The sequence below is a fragment of the Chroicocephalus ridibundus genome, chromosome 2 (assembly GCF_963924245.1).
Source record: "Chroicocephalus ridibundus chromosome 2, bChrRid1.1, whole genome shotgun sequence".
NCBI classification, from domain to species: Eukaryota; Metazoa; Chordata; class Aves; order Charadriiformes; family Laridae; genus Chroicocephalus; species Chroicocephalus ridibundus.
In genome coordinates, this window is record NC_086285.1 from 132,113,714 (window position 1) to 132,133,858 (window position 20,145).

Here is a 20,145-nt window from a genome sequence, read left to right on the forward strand (position 1 = left end):
ATTTAATATCTAAAAAAATCCCCAATCCTCTCTGCTCAACTGGACGACAGTTTAAAGCTTTTGATTATAACCTAAAAGAAAGAGGCTCTCATTTCAGGAAAAGGTAACAGTAAGCTCTCTTGTCTTAAGGTCCCAGCATTCAAACAAAAAATTTCCTTAAGAAGGCAATGAAAATTCTGCTGTAATCAAGCTTTGTGTTCTGTTCCCTTATAAAAATGAACGAAAGGAGCAAGAATAGCCATGCAGTCTTTGTGTTGCTGAGGAACACATGCTTCACAGATGGTTCAGTGAAATTGTGCAATTATGCCGGGAACTCATCAAAGCCAAAGACAGGCCATAGACCTACATAAGACCTACAAAAAAAGATTCTGTGCTTGAATAGGGAAAGGAGAAAAGAAATGACCGGTGAGAGAAGGAAAGCCCGTGAGTGTGCGTGTGGGGTTATTTCTCCCCAGCGTGCATGTAGAATCTAGGTCCGGATTTCTTGAAATTACGAATTTATTTGACAGCAAGGCAATCTAGCTAATGTGGATGAATTCAAATGGCATGGCTTTGTTCCTGCAGCTCTGTTCTGGATGTGAATATGCTCCATTTATTATTCTAACATCATGTCCTTGGTAATCATTGTATCCTTCAAGAAATGAGACTTCTTTGATGGATGTAAACTGAGATTACCATGTAAATATCTTGTAATATAATTAATATTCAGCAGATGTTTAGACAGTAGCATAAAGAAAAAAAGTCAGAGCTAAAATTTTTTTATCATATACTCTTTCTGATAATTATCAAGCCAATAAAGAAATAAAAGATGAACTATTCTTTGCATTTGCACAGGTAAGTGTCTCATGAATCAAATATAAGCCAGAAAAAATATTATTAATGATTGTATTTCGATGGAAATTGGCTCAAAACCATATAGGCAGATGAAAATTCACAATTCATGGTAGGCAACAGGGGCACGTAACAATCTTTTGTTTGTATGAAGCTGTGTGTAAAATAAAATAATTTAGATTTTGATACGGTTGTATTCTTGTTGGAATGGAGTTACAACAACTAACGTTAGCATCTAACCTTCAGAAGTTTCCTCATTTACTGAGTTATTCTTTAAGTTCAGAAGCCAACACCATCTTAATTTTCTGTGAAATAAGTAATTTAAAGTAATACGATTTTCTTAAGACCTTCTTTTGCCTTGAAGATAAAAGTTGTTTCACAGTGCATTTAAATAGCAACATCATGGTATAGACCTGCATGTCTTTTGATTATGCAGATTCTCAGTTTGGTATATTCGTAGGAGAAGCCAGAGTACATGTCATTGTCTGGGATTTTTTCCAAAATACGACTATTGTCTTATTGAGACTCAGAAACGTGACACGATTGTTGCATGAAATGATGCATTATTGCATATGAGCCTATTAACGTTGTACCATTTGATCATCCCAGGACCTATCTAAATGACAAGTGAGGAATTGAGGATACGTATTCCAGACATAAGAGAGGTTTCCTTGTGCAGGGAAGTGTTCTGGTTTCTACTGAGGGGAAGAAAAGCTTAAGTGGGATGTTTCTGCTTTTTTTTCTGTGGTCAGGAGGGCACTCTCTAGAAGTACTAGATTCACTACTAGATTCCCTTTAGGCTTTGTGAAGAATTGAGATTGGGATAGAAAACTGCTGTTTCATACTCTTCCCTGCTTCGTGTTTTTCTTGGCATAAGTGTGCAAATACAAATGGCAGCCAGAATTGGCACTGAATCATGTTTGAGAAGTACACTTTATTTATACAACTCTGGCAATAAAAAACGTAGAATTCTCAAACACTCCTAATTCCTAATTAGCATCTAACCACATTAAACATTAAATAAACTCACAATTAAGGACTGTGCAATCCAATATTAGAAAAAAAGTGTGTTATGTGTTGAAAACTGATCATGGAAAAAGTGTTTGGTGGGCTTCGAGTATGATTGCCTGTCAGTAGTTTCAAGTTTTCTCGGTTTATAGGTAAAACAGTTGTTTTTTTTAATTAGCTGTTTGCCTTAGTCATTAAGGACTTAATAACTCATTTTCATTGGTGCTGAGTCGGCTTTCACCCCCTTATTTAGATGCAGTCAGAATTAAGCTTTAAGTTGTAATTCTGAAAGTGAAGCTGTGATGAGTTTCTCGTAATTGGTGATAAAGATTATGTCTTAATTCTGATGGATGTTTTTGAATCAGAAAAGACTCGGACTTGTTTTCAAGCATGTTAATGAACTTTGGAAAGATAAAGAAGGGAGATTAGCAGAAAATTACTTTCTTGTAGTATTTTCAAGGTTTCTAACTACTATATCTCAAATTGAATCAGAATATCTAAAAGATTCTTTCAAAGGGGTAATTTGTGACAAATGTATTTCTCATCTTGACCATTTTACACTTTCTGAAGCTCATGAGATGCTTTAAGCTAAAAAGAAATAAAATTTGATGTGTAGATTTTAAAGTTGTCTCCAAAATAATTTGGAAATGTTGAATTCTTTCAAACTGGTATTCTCCTACTGAAAAAAAAATGTTTAGAAAAATCCTAATTTTTGGAGCAAAAATTGAATGCAAATTCAAGAAAAAAACCCTGTTTTTATTGATTAGAATAAGCAGACATGTCTGCATAAAAGAAGTAGAAACTATACTATGAAGTATAAAGCTTTCAAACATATGAATTCTTTTCTAATTATGATTGCAATTTAATAGGAACAAACTGTTACTTCCAGATCTGCAATTGCTCTGAGATTTCCTAGTTTTTTGTTTTGATTTGCTGGTAGTGAATGCAGCTGAATTCACTGAAATTTCCCAGTAGGAACCTAGTGTTCTGTAAATTCAGGAAACTGCTAACATTTATGAGAGGTAAACTTTGTTTGTAGATGTCATTTCTTTTCCATTCCCACTTGAGTGATATTAGATCAGTTGTATGATGAGCAGTATGTTATTCACTTTGTAAAATGCACCAACAGGACCATGTGATGTATTACCAGAGGGCATTCCACATACATGTGGACATTTTTCAATCCAGAGTTATCATCTTCTTCATTGGGGAGTCTTCAAAAGACAATAAAGATTTATCTTGTACTTCTTCACAAACATGCTGGAAACATTTTAGTTATTGACATGCGTGCCTCTTGATTGGTTGGTTTATCTGTTGTAATCCCAGCAGTCTGTTCAGAAGTTCATGTGGGCCTGGCAAATTCCTCCTTTCCACTTAACCCTTCCAGAAGATCTCCACTGGTGGTGGTGAGACCGCCACCTGTTTGTGTTTTTAATGGGATAAAGGCCCAGTTCGCAGCAACTTGTATGAATTAAATATTTGCCAAAAATATTAGACAGACTCTGCCTTCTGCTTAGCTTGCAGATCCCTTACGCCAGTGTATGGCCTTTCTCTAAAGCTCTAGTTAAGCTGTATTTTAATCAAGAAGAAATTTAGATGGTCTTCTAGCAGCAGCTTCTTCTAGCACTTGGCTTCAGATTGCAGCAGCCTGTGTGCTCCGGCCTGACTCCAGCCTCTGATTTGGCAATTCACTCTAGGCATGATCTGAACCGCAAGCGTGGGAATAACTCCATCATTATTCATCAGTCAAACTTGTATTGACCAGCGTCAGATATCAGAAAACCAGCGTCCCAAAATGCAGCTGTTAGGTGTGGGTGACAGGATTTTTGATACCTGGGAAGCAAAGGGAACAGATATCTTCTGATTCAGGCCAGGAAAAGGTTGTACTAAATCTTTCTGAGAATGGCTTCAGTACAAGGAAGAGGGTGGAGACATCTGACTTCCCGCCTGGCTGAGGGGAACTGGACTTTGACTATAAATCTCTTGCTTTTATCTGCGACGGAGCTGAAAGGAAAGAGGGGATCAAAAGTGAAAGCACAGAGCTCAGAGAGGTGACTGTAGAGGTGGGGGAGATCAGTTTAGAGGGCATTTCCTCGTCAAAGGAGGAAGGTGAGTTAGGAGTCTCAGTGGGCATGAAAGGATGAACAAGGTGTGCCAGAAGAAGTTGAGAAATATTGTCAATGACTAGGGAAATGCAGAACAGGTGATCAAGAAACAGGATGAGGTGAGAAATGGTTTTCTTGTTATTCGCTTGGGAAGAAGTTTCCTGATACATTAGTGAACAACTTTAGCAGAAAATAAAAAAATATACATAATGGAGAAAGGGTTACGATTATCCCAATATGTGGCAGTAGTGTATTCATCATTTATGAGCAGGTTATGAAGATCCACATTTCTTCAATGCAATCATTGTTGTGTGGGGGTGTGTGTTGACTTCTGAGTTCATGTTTACTTTAAGGAAAGAAGCCAGGGCTGCATTTTCAGGCAGATTGATGCCCCTTTGGGTTGGAGGAATGGAGAAGGAAATAGTTTGGTCAGTTGGGGAAAGGAAATCAGTGCTAGAATGGGAGGTATTGCAGATGTGGTCCATCTATTCCCCTGTCCTTATAGGCAGCAGGAGCTGGAGCCAGCTTTGAAAGTGGCTCTAGGTACAGTAGGGAGAAAGAACGTATCTGACCTTGGCCAATGCTCTCTCTGCTGCTTGTGATTCATCCAGTCCTGCAGGCAAGATGGGAGAAACAGGTGGTGCCTCAGCTGGTGAGTTACTGGAGAGAGAAGAGTCTTTTGTTCAGAAGCAGAAGCCAGCCTGAGCAGCCACTGCTGCTGGCACAGGTTAATGGGAAGGGGGGGGTAAGTGCACAGTGCTTCCCACAGCTGCTGTTGCTGCTGGAGTCTTCTCGATTGAAATTGGGGCGGGTTTTTTTTTTTGTGGCAAAATCAAGCAGAAGTGCATCAACAGAACCGGCACGGTGTTCTTCTGGGACCTGGAATCTGATGTGCATTAATTAGAGCGCATAGAAACTCAGACTGATGTGCAAAATACTACCTTGATGTTTGTGAACTGAATTAGCCATGGTAAGAAAACACATTTGGTGTGGCCACGATGATCTTGGGCGGATTTCTTCCCAAGTATAGGTCTCCGTGTTCTCTCTAGGATCATTTTGAGTATTGCAAAAAGAGCGAAATATTTTCCGCCTTCCAGATGCCTGTAGATACACTGAGAATGTAAAGAGAAAACATAAAACCCACAAGTGTTTAATCTTTTTTTTCTAAATTTGTGAAGATAAGCCTACTATAATAGACACAAAAATTGTCATATATGAACATTTTCCTTGTTGTGGGTTTCTTTTAGGACTCTGTCTTTTGACAGTGTGCAAAATAAAATTTATTAAGTTTTAATGTACGAAACATCTTGCTAGCTTTATTCAGTATGCTTCAATATAATATATTTGGTGCTTAATTTGAACTGGTTTTCCTAATGTGAAAATATGCAGGATACATGAAATACAGGATGCCTTATTAAAAATACATATGTTTTTGCAGACCACCTTGTTTTTGTTTATGACAGTGTAGATTTAAGGGTAGAAACAATGTTAAAATAAGTCTATTGGGGGAAAAAATAAGTAGCTTTTTCTTTAATTCTTTTTGCAAACAAAAAAGAATATTTCTTTCTAGGCTCACAAAAGTAGGATGATTGCTTTCAGAAAAATAGTTATATATTTTGTGATCCAGGTGCTCTGACATAATTTCAGGACTTAATTTCTTATCTGTCGAGAAAGCGAAAACTCTTTGTGCCCTGGGAATCTTCTGCAGGCAGACTTCTTTGTCTTCCCTGATTTCATTCCAGATGTCAGAGAAGTCATTTGTGCTGTTGGCAGCTTCTTGTGCTATCTGTAGTGATGGTGGTTTTCTTTTTTTTTTTTTTTTTTCTTTCCCCTGAATAACACACAGAGCAACTATAGAGAAAAAAAACAAACCCCACCAAACAACCTAACAACACTACTCTTATTTTCATAAGACCAAAAGTAAAATCCCCGTAACAGGAGCTCAGTGTGCTGTGCCTTCTCTGTGAAACACGCTGCCTCGCAAAATGGCAGCAGATCAACAGACAGGCAAATGCATTAGTGTTTATTTGGCATAGAGAACAGATTCTTTTATAATTCTTTGAATTTGGATTTTCAGTCTTTATGTCTGAATTTTCAGTCCCGGTGTTTCCTATAGTGTGTTACAGCAGTGTCAGACAAAGGGTAAAAGAGACAGAACACAGACTAGTACAGAAAGTGTGTCAAAATATGTGGGAAATGATAAATGCACAACCATCAAAAAAGGTTTTAGTTGTCTTCATTGATATTATTAGTATTGAATCTTCTCCAAATGTTCTGGGTAATTCTTTGCCACACTTCTCTAAGGTAGAGGTGAATTACTGTCCTCCTTACCAATGTCACACAGAGACACTGAGTCATAGAAATAGAATTTTTATGTCCCCAGTGGAGTTAGAGAACCTTAGCCCCAAACTGTTATCTAATATATTTTGTGTGTAGCTGCTCCCCTACTCCAAAAGGCTGAGTTGGTACCCCATGTTTCCGTCTGCAAGTTCATCAAACTTCTGAAGATCGTCAAATTTCTAAAGTTGTGCCTCTTCGTGTCTAGAATTTCCACAGCATTTTTGGGCATTTCTTCTCCAAAGCAGGTATTCACCGATCACTCAGGTGCCATTTTGTGCTAATGAAGTTTCCAGAAGGATGCTTGAGGAAGTTTAGGTTTGTAATTTGAATCTCAGACTTTGCGGGGGCAAGGGTTGTTGGAATCCAAGTCACTCAAGGATATTCCTAGAATGACAAAGTTTTCCATAGACAGTTCTAAAAGCTGACAAACGAAACTGGATTATTTATTTATTTTTAAAATGTAAATAGCAAACATCCTCTCTTTTATCTTTCCTCTTCATCTGATATTTTAAATTTAGACTGCTCTTTATGGTACCCAGCCAGCTTGCTCCTCTGGAAAGTTTCATGGGGGTCTCTTAACTCTGAGTTCAGGAAATCGGCAAGAGTCTGGCTGCCAGAGAGTGCCAGGGGCAGCAGATCTCCATTTGCGGTGCTGCAAGGGTGAATCCCTGTACTGTAACACTGTAGCTAGAATGCTGGTAGCACAAGAGGAAAATGGAAAATTCTGTTATATTTAAACCATATGTCTTTACTGTTCCCTGAGAAAACTAGGAATTGAAGGTAAGTTAATGGAAACTAGAAAAACTTTAGAAGAGCTGAGGATCACTGTCTAGGTGAGAAAGGTCTGGAATCCCGGCGTGCATAGGGATACGTGTTATTCCCTGCGCTTGTTGTGGTGTTAAGGCACATCTACACTAACACAGATGAAGTAACGTCAGCAAGACATGCAGTATGCTCCGAGAAACAACAATGAGTCATGATTTACTGACGTGTGTGCGTGATAAATGAAATTGCATTAAGTTTGAGCTGATTTTTCACTTTGGGTGGGTGGGTTGGTATTTTTTTTCCTTATGAGCATGGGAATTGTGTACCAATTGATTGCTACAGTTGTTTGCTCAGACCAGTAGCAGGGGCTATTTAGCTGTGTCCTTGCAATTTGTAATGCTTTGCTCCTTCATGTAATGTGGTGGTCAATGAGTCTGGACTTTGAGCAGCAGACTTGAAGTTATGGTAGAATTTTTAGAAACCACTCACTGCTTTTTCAGAGGAGTTTCTGACTTTATTTGTGTGTCTGATTCTTTAGAGAATCATAAATTGGCTGAGATGTCCATTTTACTTTTCTTTGTTTTTTTCTTTTTTCTTTTTTTTTCACAGGTGTGTTTTTCAATGCTTAGTAATAGTTTATGTAGTTTATGTTCAAAAGCGTCTATAAACTTTCAGCTCAGCATCTGTCAACACCTCAGTAGTTTCTGGGCATCCATATATATTTTCCTTTTAAGGTCTGTAATTTCTATGGTGGGCTCCTCCTTAAGGCTGTGTCTACAAATTACTGGATTTTTCTTTGTTTACTAATTTTTGAAGAACTGTTCTTGGTTGTCCTTAGTTGATATTCAAATAATTCTGGAGTCTTTTGAGTAGTCATCTCTCCCTCAGACCTTATGTGTGTTAATACAAGTTCAGAGATATCTATCTTTTCATAGTCACAGGTTATTTTACACTGTAACCAAAGCAATTACTTCTCTATCCTCCTGCCTGATGACAGAGTCCCACAGCAGAGGTGTTGTATGTATGGAGTTAGTGGTGCGTCTGCATTCCAGGAAGGGAGTTGGTAGGGGTATTTGGCATTGTGGAAACCCGTCTTTCACCATGGCTTTGCAGTGCTTACTCCACAGTAGTTGAAGACCACCAAGGATGTGTCTTGGTGGCAGGTGGATGGAGGTAGACACCTCCATGCCTACTTGCACTCCCCTGAATTCTTTTACCCCACTCTTCTAGAAAACATGAGATTTTTCTGGTTACTTCGAGATACGTGTGACCTCGTAGTGCATGTCAGTGCCCTGAAAGGTTCAAATGGTGACATCCATAGATCTGTGAGACACAGTGTTATGATTTTTTCAGGAAGCAAACCTGCATTGATGGGAACAACAGGTGGCAAATCTTTAGGAAATACTAGCACCGTGACTACGCTACTCCTGCAGTATAAGCACAGCAGCATAACATACGGCCTTATGCCAAGTTGCTGGAAGGGGCCGAAGTCGTCCTAGGCCTCTGTTACTTAGCGATGTGTCTGGGTTCTGCGGGAGTTTGGATTTTCCTGTATTCAGTTTCTGATAACCTCTGCAGATGTGGGGTCTGGGACAGCGCGGCTTGGAGGGCTCTGTTTATTGCAGCTGATGTATACTTTTCTTGACCTCCTGACTCTCAGCCAGCGTCTTGAATCACTCGAGAATAACTAATGCCCCAGCTCCCAGATCATTTTCTGTTTCGCCTTCAGCCAACTGAATGTTCACCTTCCTTCACAGTTACAGGAAATGAAGATCTTCTGGGATAACATAAGTGTGGGTGAGCAGTATGTTTGGTCTACGGGGAAATAATGTGAGCAGAGAGAGATTACGGACAGTAAAAATAGACGTGAGTTTCAGAGGTAGTTCTCGTGAATTATTTTTTTTCCCCTCTCAATTCTAAAGTATGTTTAATACTGTTGGCTGGTTTAGTGAAAACTTTCAAAAATAAATTTAGAGTCATACAGTTAAACAGGCTTTCTCCCTCTCTGTGGGATCGGTTGTGCACTGTACAGGGGATGCGCACAGTAAATTTGCCATAACCCCCGTGGATATTCATAGCAAGGAGAGACACAAAGGCCTGTCGTCCCCCAACAGTTAACTGCTGCAAATGAATTAATGGCATTTTTTACCGTCAATAAAACATTAGAAAGCAAGCATGCATAGTCAGGAAAAAGAGGGGTTTAACGAAGTAGAAAATCTACATCACTGTAGAGAGTGATATGAAACATACAGTGTGCTGGCAGTACTCCAAACTTAATTCTGTTTATGTCCTGGATAACTAGATTTGTCTCTTCAGTAATAAAAATGTTCAATGCCAGTTACATAGTCCTCTTCAGCAGAGAAAGGATCCCTGCTTGGGAATGAAAATGTTTAAGTCCCAGCAGAGAGAAAAAAAGGGATGCTGTGACTGCCCTCCTTCCACACAGGGGTTATTTATTGCCTCTTTTATGGAATTTGCACCACGCCAGAATTTAGATGAGTTCATGTACAGTGTACAATGCACAGTGACTTGGAGCTAAATGGTTATGAAAGACATGACGTTTGTGCACTTGTGGTGCCAGTTTTTAATGACTAAAGAATATGCGTGTCTGTGTGAAGAATTGTCAATGCAAGATTTTAGTCTACAGTGTATAGATATTTTCAGAACGTACCCAAGTCTTTGTAATGGAACGAATTCATAAAAATTAATTATGTCCTTTGTACGTGAAATGTGATTTATTTCTTTTGGAATGACTTAACTGCACATCTCTTCTTGTTGTTTCCAATTCTTGAATGTGAAATATAAGACAACTTACTTTTTTTGTATTTTATTAGTGGTATTACTAACTTCTCATTTGATCCCCAAGGATGAGGTCCTGTAGAGGCAAGAGTGAACGTTTTCATTAAGCAAAACCAGGTGCAGCTGGCTATTATTTACGCAAGTTTACTTTACAATAGGTTTGATTATTAATACATCAGAAATCTTACTTGTGGTTACTATGGTGAAAGTTACATTTCATAATAGTATCTCCTGACTAGATTTAATTTAGAAATTAGTGACTTATTTTGGCTTTGTCTTGTAGTCAGTTTCGAAAGTGCTAGAGCAAGATTCTGAAAATTACTCATTTTGCTCTTGATTGTAATATGAGTGCAGGGTGGAAGTGGTACTTCCGAGAATGTTCAATTTCTGAGCTTCATTAATATTTCACTATTTAACCCTTTTTAACACTGCGTAGATAAGGTTTTATATCATGTTAGGATAACAGGACTACTAAATGCTTTGTAAATAAAATATTTGGCTTAGATTCCAAATAATATTTTGATGTGGCTCTGTATCCAAAGCATAAGAAATTTGGGAAACAAGTTATAAGCATAAAATGCCAAACATTGTTCAAGACTTCCTTAAATATCTTTTTCCTTATTTGTCTTGTTTCATGCAGGCTTTCCTTCACCGAATGATCCAATGTGCTACAGCCAAAGTGGATAAAAATGTCACAGAAGAGACGGTTAAGGTTAGTCTCCTAATTGCATATTTTTCTATTTTGTATCTGATGTTTTATTTATGTATGTTTTATTCTTTCGCAGATGTTGTTTTCAAATATTGAAGATATTCTTGCAGTTCACAAAAACTTCCTGTCCCTGGTGGAGGAGTGCTTACAGCCAGAACCTAATGCGCAGCATGAAGTTGGAACCTGCTTTCTTCATTATGTATGCTATTTTTATTACGGCCTTATTTCACTTTTTTCCTTTATTAATTGTATTTATTAGTTACTGTCATGATGATGAATGTACGTAGTCAGGAGGACAAAATATGACTTGATTGCATAATGTAGAGTACTTTGAGGTCATCTCTTGGTTACTGTCATTTCAAAAAAAAAAAAAAAAAAAGAAAAGGGAGGAGAATGAAGAAAGAACATATCAAATGGGCAAACTTTCGTTGTTTCATCATTTTTACATTCACCAAATTAGCCCAGGCTGACAAATGGAGCCCTTCAGCCCAAGCAAGGCTGGTGCCCTTATGTGAGATGGGGGTACAAGGATCAGGATTTCATGAAACAGCGACAGCAATAGTATGCTTTGTTTTTATTCCACTTTGATGCTAGGCGAAAATGTGAATATTTAACAAAGAATTGCATATGCTGCGTAAAATATCTCCATGGTTCTGGACTGTGAAGATATTTTGCTTCTCACAACTGCAGTACCTCCACAAGTATATTTGTATGTCTTGTAGTAATTGTTTTCTAGGAGTGTTATTTTTCCTGTTGGAGCAAAACAAGGATGGCAGTGTTACAGAACTCTGCAAAATCATGATAAGTTAGTTTGCTTTCAGTTGTAGGCCTAAAAAAGTCTAGGTTTCATTGCTATCTCTGGTTAGAGTCCCATTTGTTTGTTAAGTCTTTGTTTATTCGTTGTGGGAGGAGAAAATTATTAATAGTTTATGGAAATACTTTACAGAAGTTTAGTAACATCAGTTTTTGACTCTGCAGAAGTATGGATCATGTTTGCAAATGAGTGTTTGCAGACAAAATAGGTAATGATGTCAGCAAATGTCATGCATTTTCTTCCTGGTTTTTTTAATCCTGTGTTTTTTTTGTGACAGTGCAGCCTCTGAAATTTTTCAGCACAACCTTATCAAGTTTAACAAAGACAAATGTAAGGTCTTGCACCTGGAAAAACACAACCCAGGAGTGCAGCACATGCTAGGATCTACCTGGCTGGGGAGAAGCTCTGTGGAATAGGACCTGGGGGTCCCTAGTTGGGGACAAGCAGCTCAATATGAGTGAACAGTGAGCTGCTGCGGCAATGAAAGCCAACAGGATGCTGGGTTGCATCAACAAGGGCATCACCAGCAGAGATAAGGAAGTCATTATCCCACCCTACTCAGCGCTTGTCAGGCCACACCTGGAAAACTGTGTTCAGTTTTGGTCCCTGCTATGCAAAAAGATGTGGGCGGGCTGGGGAGGGTCCAGAGAAGGGTCACAAAGATGACTGGGAAGCCTGCCCTATGAGGAAAGGCTGGGACAACTGGGTTTGTTCAGCCTTGAGAAAAGAAGAGTCGGGGGAGACCTTATCACCATGCTCCAGTATTTAAAGAGTGTCTGCAAAGAAGACGGAGGCTCCCTTTTTACAAGGAGTCACATGGAAAAGATGAGGGTCAATGGGTACAAGTTACTGCTGGGGAGATTCCAATTGGACACAAGAGGAAAATTTTTCACAATGAGAATAATCAGCCATTGGAATAATCTTCCAAAGGGAGGTGGTGGATTCCCAATCATTGGGCACTTTTAAGATTCAGCTGGACAGGGTGCTGGGCTGTCTTGTCTAGACCGTGCTTTTGCCAAGAAGGGTTGGACCAGATGATCCTTGAATTCCCTTCCAACCTGGTATCCTGTGATTCTACGATTAAAATTCCTAAGTGATGCTTCCAGACTGTTCATAATTCTAATTTGATGCTGGACCTCAAATAATAAAAGTAGGAGGAAGAGCTGACCTTCCAAAATGAAGACTCTTCGGCTTTGAAAAGTGTTCGTTCCATGTTTTATTAATTAAAAAAAAAATCAAAATGGCAAGTGAAAAACAATGTATTTCTTTGTTTCTGCAGAAAGAGAAATTCCGTATCTATGATGAATACTGCAGTAACCACGAGAAGGCACAGAAAGTTCTGCTTGACCTTAACAAAATAAGAACAGTGCGGACGTTTCTTTTGGTAAATAAACTTTAAACTGGTGTTCTAGCTTAATATTTTTTGACTGGGCAGGGAATTGTTAGCAATGTCACCTCCACCATGTAACAACTACAAGCACACCTGCAAGCGGTTAGCAGGCAGTTTTAGGTGGGGGTGGTGTTTCCAGAGGAGGGGGTTGTGTACATCGTGTTTTCACTGCCACACTTAGATCTGTGCATAATACAGCATTAGGCAGTATGCCTTGAACTTGCAGGCCAAGAGACAAGAGTGTAAATCCAGCCATGCCTGTAGAAAGGAAAAATAGGATGATATACGAGGAGGGGTTGGGAAAGAAATCAGAGAAAGGAAACTGGAGGACTCATCAGAACTTCTGAAGGTCCACGTTCTGGTATTGTAGCCATGGTTGTGCCAGACAGAAAAATGTTTTGTTATGGATCATGGAGTAGCCATCCTGATCTTAGATGCTGACTTAGTCCTAGGTCAAAAGAAACAGCTACACAATTAGTCTTTCACTTTTCCAGACAAATAAGGAGGGGTTTTAAAATGTTAAGTATGATGGGCCTCATGATTTTCCCACAGCAAAACCAGTATCTGTGTGAACACTGAGTTTCCTAATAGTTGATACTAGTTGCTAAAAGAAGAATTCAGTTTCAGTATGGAGTGATTTTTGTGTTTTCCTTCATGATGTCCTGTGATAGCAAGGTCAGCTTTGAAATGTGGGGCCTACTATATTGGATCTTAAATGCCTGAGAAGGTGCCCTCAGATATGATATCAAATTTCAGAGTGATCAGATCCGATTATTGCATTTTAGAAGTGGAGAGCAAATGACGCGATCAGCAAAGCATCACAGACACGGTTAAAAAACGAGATGATGCCAATGCTGGCAGTATCACAAGTTTTATTTAATTTTATTAATTATTTTTAGCACGCGGTAGGCTTTTCAGTGCTTCTGTTGGCAGAGTTCTTGGTTAAGTTGTCCTATTGCAGCTCATTAAATTTTTGAAAGATTCTGGGTCTGACTCCCTTCCCAGCTGCATTCACTTACAGCGAAGTTAATGAGCAATATGGGAATTTCCTTATTACAGGGGGTACTGGATGACACGAAGCCTTTTGGTTAAGAGTCTCTTACTCTTCAGCAGTGTTCCATTCATAGTTAAAAACAGCTTCAAATTTGCCCTGTTTTTCCTCAGCGGTTGACACAGTATCCCTCACCTTGCCCCGGACTTGAGGAGCTGCACACACATGGTTCTTGTATTGGGAGCATCGTGGCTGAACTCAAGAAGAAGGGGGGAATGCTAACTAGAGGCAACCCCCAAAATATTCCAGTGAAAGATTGCAAAGAGCTTGTTTTGTGAGAAAGGAAGCTAAGTGTGCAGTTGTGGCAGTTCATGATGTATCAGTATCATGTTCTCCTGGGCACATGCCCAGGGCGTCCACATCTGCTTTGGGTTCCTCATGGATTCAGGACATGTCTGTAGAGTAAGTGACAGTAGTCTAACCTAGAGGACAGGCAGTCTGACTCTTGGATTTGAAAGAACAGTTGAAGCCTTCTAGTCAGACAGAACAGTTCAGGTCATTAGAGATGAGATTATCTATAAATAATCAGGATCTGGAACCAAACTTTTGAGCCTTTAAGTATAGAGACAGTCATTATATAAACCTATAGTCCTCATTGCCATTATCTTGCTCAATCTTTATCAGTAAAGCTTTTTCGTTGGCAGGTTAAGTGAGATCCTTTAGGATAAAGGATCCTTTAGGATAAGACAAAAGATGGTTAAGCGTGAGTACAAAGCGGAGACTGAAGGGTGGGTGTAGAGATCCTCCTAGGAGCACTGGTTTATGGGGTGTGTGTGTTGTGAGTTATGTGCTGAGCGGAGCGGCCACCCGGTTGCGTAGCCTCTGTTCCATCAACAATGTGTCTGCCTCCAGATTTGTGGCCTGCGTCAACATACCATCTGGCTGTGTTAAACTACTTTTGTATAGCGTTCTCAGTTTAGACATCTTGCTCTTTGAAGCTGTAGATTATCTCATACCATTGCATCACAATTCCTTCTGATCTCTCCATAAAATAATTTCTGTTGTTACTTTAGGTCTTTATGTACTTATACTTTAATTCCAACAATTTCAAATATTTGCTGTGATGTCCCTTGCATACTTCGTTATCTCAAATAGCCCTTATTCTTTTCTCTCTCTCTCTCTCTCTCTCAGCTGCTTTTTCATGGATGGTTCCACCCAATGTCTCATATATTCTCTGCTTCCATAGTTGGATATCTTCTCAAAACTCGCATATTCTTTAGCCCATGACTAAGGATATTTTATTCATTGCACATTGTGTTTAAATATAGAAACATGTAAACAGAAGACTTTTTTTGTGTGTGTATGTATTAGGATGGCCATATTCAAACTTTTCAAAACTTCTTTATGCTACTCACTGTTGCGAATGCACCTTTGGAGACCAACAGGCCCTACAGTAGTCACCCTGAATTAATTTTATTTTTGTTAATTAAAATGTGAAAGCATATTTTTAACATTGTATTAATTGTATTTTATTTTTAAACTTTAAAAAAAGGCCACTCTTAATCAGCCGGGATGAAGAGGGTACCTTGGGAGATGCCTGCATAACACCATTAGCAGCTTCCTTGTCATGTATGATAGTCAACGGACCTGCTTATGCATGTGTTCAAACCTGTTCTTTCGACACTCTTGCAAACCTCCCTCATGACATATTTAACATATTTGTATATAGCTTAGCCAGTATTGCTGTGTGCATGTGCCCTTGTCTTTATTTCTCATCATTTTCCTGGGATTTTTTGATAATTTCTGAAACTGTTCACATTCTAGAATTGCATGCTCCTTGGAGGACGCAAAAACACAGATGTACCATTGGAGGGATATCTAGTAACGCCGATACAGAGAATATGCAAGTATCCCCTTCTTTTGAAGGTACTTAAAAGATTTTTATCTAGGACTTTATACTTCTACATAAAACTGGTTGCTAAGCATATTTCCAAACCGCAGAAACAATCTCTCCACACAGTGAATAATCTCTTTATTAGATATTGGACCCAGACTTGCTCTCATTAAAGCCAGTGGCAAGTCTTCTGACATCAGTATTAAAAGGACTGAGGAGTTTGGCTGGGTCAAGATGATTAGCTCCCTTCTGCGTCTAGTCGTAAGGTTGCCTCTCCATTGTTGATCGGAAGTGAGCCATTTTAAGGGAGTTTAATGAGACTGATTTCAGCTGGGTTTGACCATGTCCTCGCTTAAAATTCGTAGAATAGCAGAGTTTGTTAGTGACATGCTTTGATGATTCTGATTCACCATCACCAAACTGCAAATGAAAAATGTTTATGAAAATGATTTGTAAGCAAAACTGTAGAGTAACACTGCAGAGTAACAGTAGGATGCTGTAGGTGGTTCTATGGCCATTTCTGTGTTTGTTCTTATCTTACTCTTAAAACTTAATGGAAAATGTTAAATGTGCTAATAAACATTAGATATTCAGACCTCTGCGTTACTGAAATTTTTCGCATGTTAGGAAAATAAATATTTAAAACAAATTTCTGCTTAACAAACTAGGGTTTAATATTGTTTATTGTTTCAAACCATGAGAGATAAGTCAGAGCAGATTCTGCTGTAGGAGCTGGTTGAAACCTGATTATCGGACAGTATTTTCCCAATGCATGTGTGAGTTCAGATTTGAAACATTACGGATTATGAGGCATATGCATTTCATTGCATTGACATAAAAACTGAAGAGTAAACATGATAAAATAAAGGGTTTTAAAACAAGTTAAAGAATATAATAATTGCAGTGAGGTTTGAATCATCCCAGATATCTGTGGTTTAACATTTCCTTTGGCCTCTTTTAAAATTATTTTTGTCTTCTAATTTTTGAATGAAGGATCTACAGACAAAACAAGGAAAAATGGATCATGAGTTACTTCAGGAAAACATTGAAATTAATATATTTATGTAAAGTTTAAATACAGGGTGTGGTGACAGCGGTGTTAGGGCTCCAGGAGGAATGTACCCGCGCCTGTCAGGGTACGCGCTAAAGGCTGTCCATAGGCGCTCCAGCTGTAAATGGGTAGTTGGTAGTTTGAGATGGGAAATCTCACATGAATGCTGGCAACTCACCTTTTGTTTTTTAGTATGGCTGCCATTACCAGTAACCATCTGAAATCAGTGAGTCACTTAAGCTATTGTTCAGTGCCCTGGTGTACTGCACTAGATTAAACAATACTGTGAGCTAAAGGAACATGCGTTTTGTCCTGAGTTGCAGGAAAGGCAGGTGTTAATTTTGACGTCAGTAGGCTAACATTTTTAAGCAGAATTGTTATCCTTGCTATTGAACAGTTCCATCCTGTGCAATATGAAAACAAAACAAAACAAAACCAAAAAAAAAACCCCACCCAAAGCTCAACATGAAGAAACATTGCTGGGGGGAGAAAGTAGCTGAAATGCAAACTTTTTCCTAAGTAGTGATTATTTTTATTGTTAGTAATTTATTCCTCTGAGTTTTAGTGTCCTACTAGGACACAGTGCTGGAGGGTTTATTACTTTTCCACTTTTCGACCTAGTAAAAGAGAAGTCTGTCTACTTTTTGATTTTGTATCTTAGTCAATTTAAGCCTCCTGTAATGTACATTTAGAGATCAAAGACAGGTTTCTTTTTTCTTTTTCTTTTTCTTTTTTTTTTTTAATGTTTAAATAGGAGTTACTGAAGCGGACTCCAAGGAAGCACAGTGACTATGCGGCACTAATGGAAGCCCTCCAGGCCATGAAAGCTGTCTGTTCCAACATAAATGAGGCCAAGAGACAAATGGAAAAATTAGAGTTTTTGGAAGAATGGCAGTCTCATGTTGAAGGATGGGAGGTACTGTCATAAGATTTGTCGCTTTTTGTATTGAGGAGGGAGTAACAGTTGTCAACAAGCACGTATTGTACTGGTTTTGTGATCCTGAGCTACCGTCAGCTCCTCAGTTCTGTGAAATCACAGCTTTTATTTGGAATCTGTTCTGTAAATTAAGTGTAAATTAAATGACTGAGCACCGCTGTATAAAAAAAGCAGACTGCCAGGAAAGAGGACAAATATTTAGTGTTTGACTTAGAATATTGAACGTTTACATCAACATGTATGTGTGCACACATACCCATTTATGATAACTGCTGCTCTGATTTTACTGCTGTCAATGCCTGCCTCACAGCATTTTTCTGGTTGAAAAAGATTTTGATTATTTATTATTGATTAAGCACTAAGTCCATCAGTTTTTGTCAGTTTGTTGGTCATCCCTTACTGTTGGCTGAGCTAAACTAACATGAATGTCTTCAGTAGAATCCGTGTAAGACTTTTTGTTGTCTTTATAGTTTGCAAATGTAGGGCTTTAATGCTGTAGTTTTGTGAAGAAACCATAGAGTTTTCAATAATAACCAGAAGAGCCACCCTTTTCCCTAGATAACAAGATCAAGTAGCTATAGCACCAAAATCTTCCTTTTATATTATTTTGAGCACTATAATTCTTTTAAACAGAAAGACAGATGTACCTTTAAATTGCCTTGGGTGTTTCATATCGAAATGTCTGAGCTGCCTGAACTGAGGTGGGAGGGAAACACAAGTGAAGTCCCAGAAAAAGAAATGCAAAGCAAGTAATATAAACTACTTTTTTTTTTTTAAAACTGCGTTTGAATATGATACACAATTGTGGTTTTTTTAAGACACGAATTTCAACATGGAAGTAGTTCTTCACTTTTTTTGGGCACTTTACTCAATTGTGCTACTTCTCTCCTGAGAGGGCTGCTTAAGAACTAGAGGAAGAGATTTTTATCCCTTTAAGCTTTGTGGAAGGCCTGCTGGCTGGGAAAGGTAGCAAGGAAAATGTGTTTTTTGCACGTTCTGATAGATTGAGATGATCTTTCAGCTATGTAGTGGGAAATGGCCTTTGTACATTAGGTTAGGGACACTGATGGAACAGTGAATCAGAGAAAGCTTTGAGATGGACCTGCCTGAACTTTAACTGACAGAGTTCCCCAAGAAGTCTGACAACTAAAAATTACAATATTGACCAGAACAGTCAATTTTGAAGGAGGTATTCATAGTAATAGCCAAAACAGCAGAAACAAATAAAATAGTTTCTATACAGCTCTGTTCCCTCCCTACATCTCCTGCTGTTACCACACCTGCTGTTCCTTGAACTTGCTGTGCCTAAGGATGCACTCCGCTTCTGCAGCAGTGGATTCAGTCTCCCCCTGCCTCCCAGAAGGGTTCAGCAGAACAAGCCACTGAAAGGAGCATAAAAATTACACTGAACAAAGAACCCCCTAAATACTGCCCATGGCACTGCAGAATTATTTCCTGTCTGCTCCACGTGAAATCTCCTGATCTGTGGACTTACGCAAACCTTTGGTTTGTTGTTAATTGAGTAGTGTGGGAAGATTTGCTTCATTCTAAACATGGATTAAGCAACTAATTTTACTTTAATCAAAATTCTTCGTGTTTCTTCAGTGCATTGTGGGATTTCAAATGTATCACTTCAGGTCTTTTTCCTTTTCCTGTGTCGCAGCATTTTCAAGAACTGTTCTTCCATGCCTGTAATTGGGGTACATATAATTTAGAGCAGAGAAATCCTCTTATGCCAGAGTTCAGGGCACTGTAGTCTTCTGATACAGGACTGTCACTAGAACACATTTGACAGAAATTTACTATGCCTGAAGAGAAGGAATTTTAGCAAGTATAAAAGCCGTATAACTGCTGGTCTGTATTCAGACAAACCTTTCTGCATTTAGTTGTAATCCACAATCTCAAATAAATAAATATTTTTAAAAAAAAAAGCTATTAAAGACAAATGACAGAGAATGTGTACTCATGCCATGATATTGTTTGTAGGATTTTGAAAAAGAAAAAACTGCTTAGGTAAAGTAAACCTCTAAATGTTGTAATTGAGAGGAGGTCTAGTTGATCTAACACTTTCCAAAAGAAGGGATGTTCTTCAGACTTGGTGAAAATAAGTTTCCTTTTGTAATTAGCTTGAACTTGCTGTCATCAGCAATAACTTGGAAAGATTAGCGTATGTGAATATTAAAATACATTAGACATGCTTGTGCAATAACTTCATGATAGAGGCAATAGCAAGTGCTTACGTTGCTGAATATTTTATGGCAAGAAGATTTGTTAAATAATCCTTATTGCCTATCACTGACTTTACTCCCTCTATTATTTTCAACTTTTCAATTAAGTTTTCTACTGCACTATAGTGATTAAAATTCTTCTACTTGCTTTCAGTGCCTGAGTCTTACAGATACTTGTCAAATCCATCTTAATGAACACACTCAAGTATAAAGTTACAGTATTATTAACTCAATGCATGATTAGTCATATAAGTTGCTTAAGAACTGACTGTTCTCAAAGCTC

At 38.5% G+C, this 20,145-nt stretch overlaps 1 protein-coding gene across 1 annotated transcript in view; it reads left to right on the plus strand.

The window, feature by feature from the left end:
• PREX2 (phosphatidylinositol-3,4,5-trisphosphate dependent Rac exchange factor 2) overlaps positions 1-20,145 on the plus strand; it is a 184,392-nt gene that overhangs the window by 38,644 nt on the left and 125,603 nt on the right. The window contains exons 3-7 of the mRNA XM_063327016.1: positions 10,489-10,560; positions 10,634-10,756; positions 12,651-12,755; positions 15,577-15,678; positions 17,452-17,613. Coding sequence (XP_063183086.1) covers positions 10,489-10,560; positions 10,634-10,756; positions 12,651-12,755; positions 15,577-15,678; positions 17,452-17,613 — 564 coding nt within the window. The remainder of the gene's footprint in view (positions 1-10,488; positions 10,561-10,633; positions 10,757-12,650; positions 12,756-15,576; positions 15,679-17,451; positions 17,614-20,145) is intronic.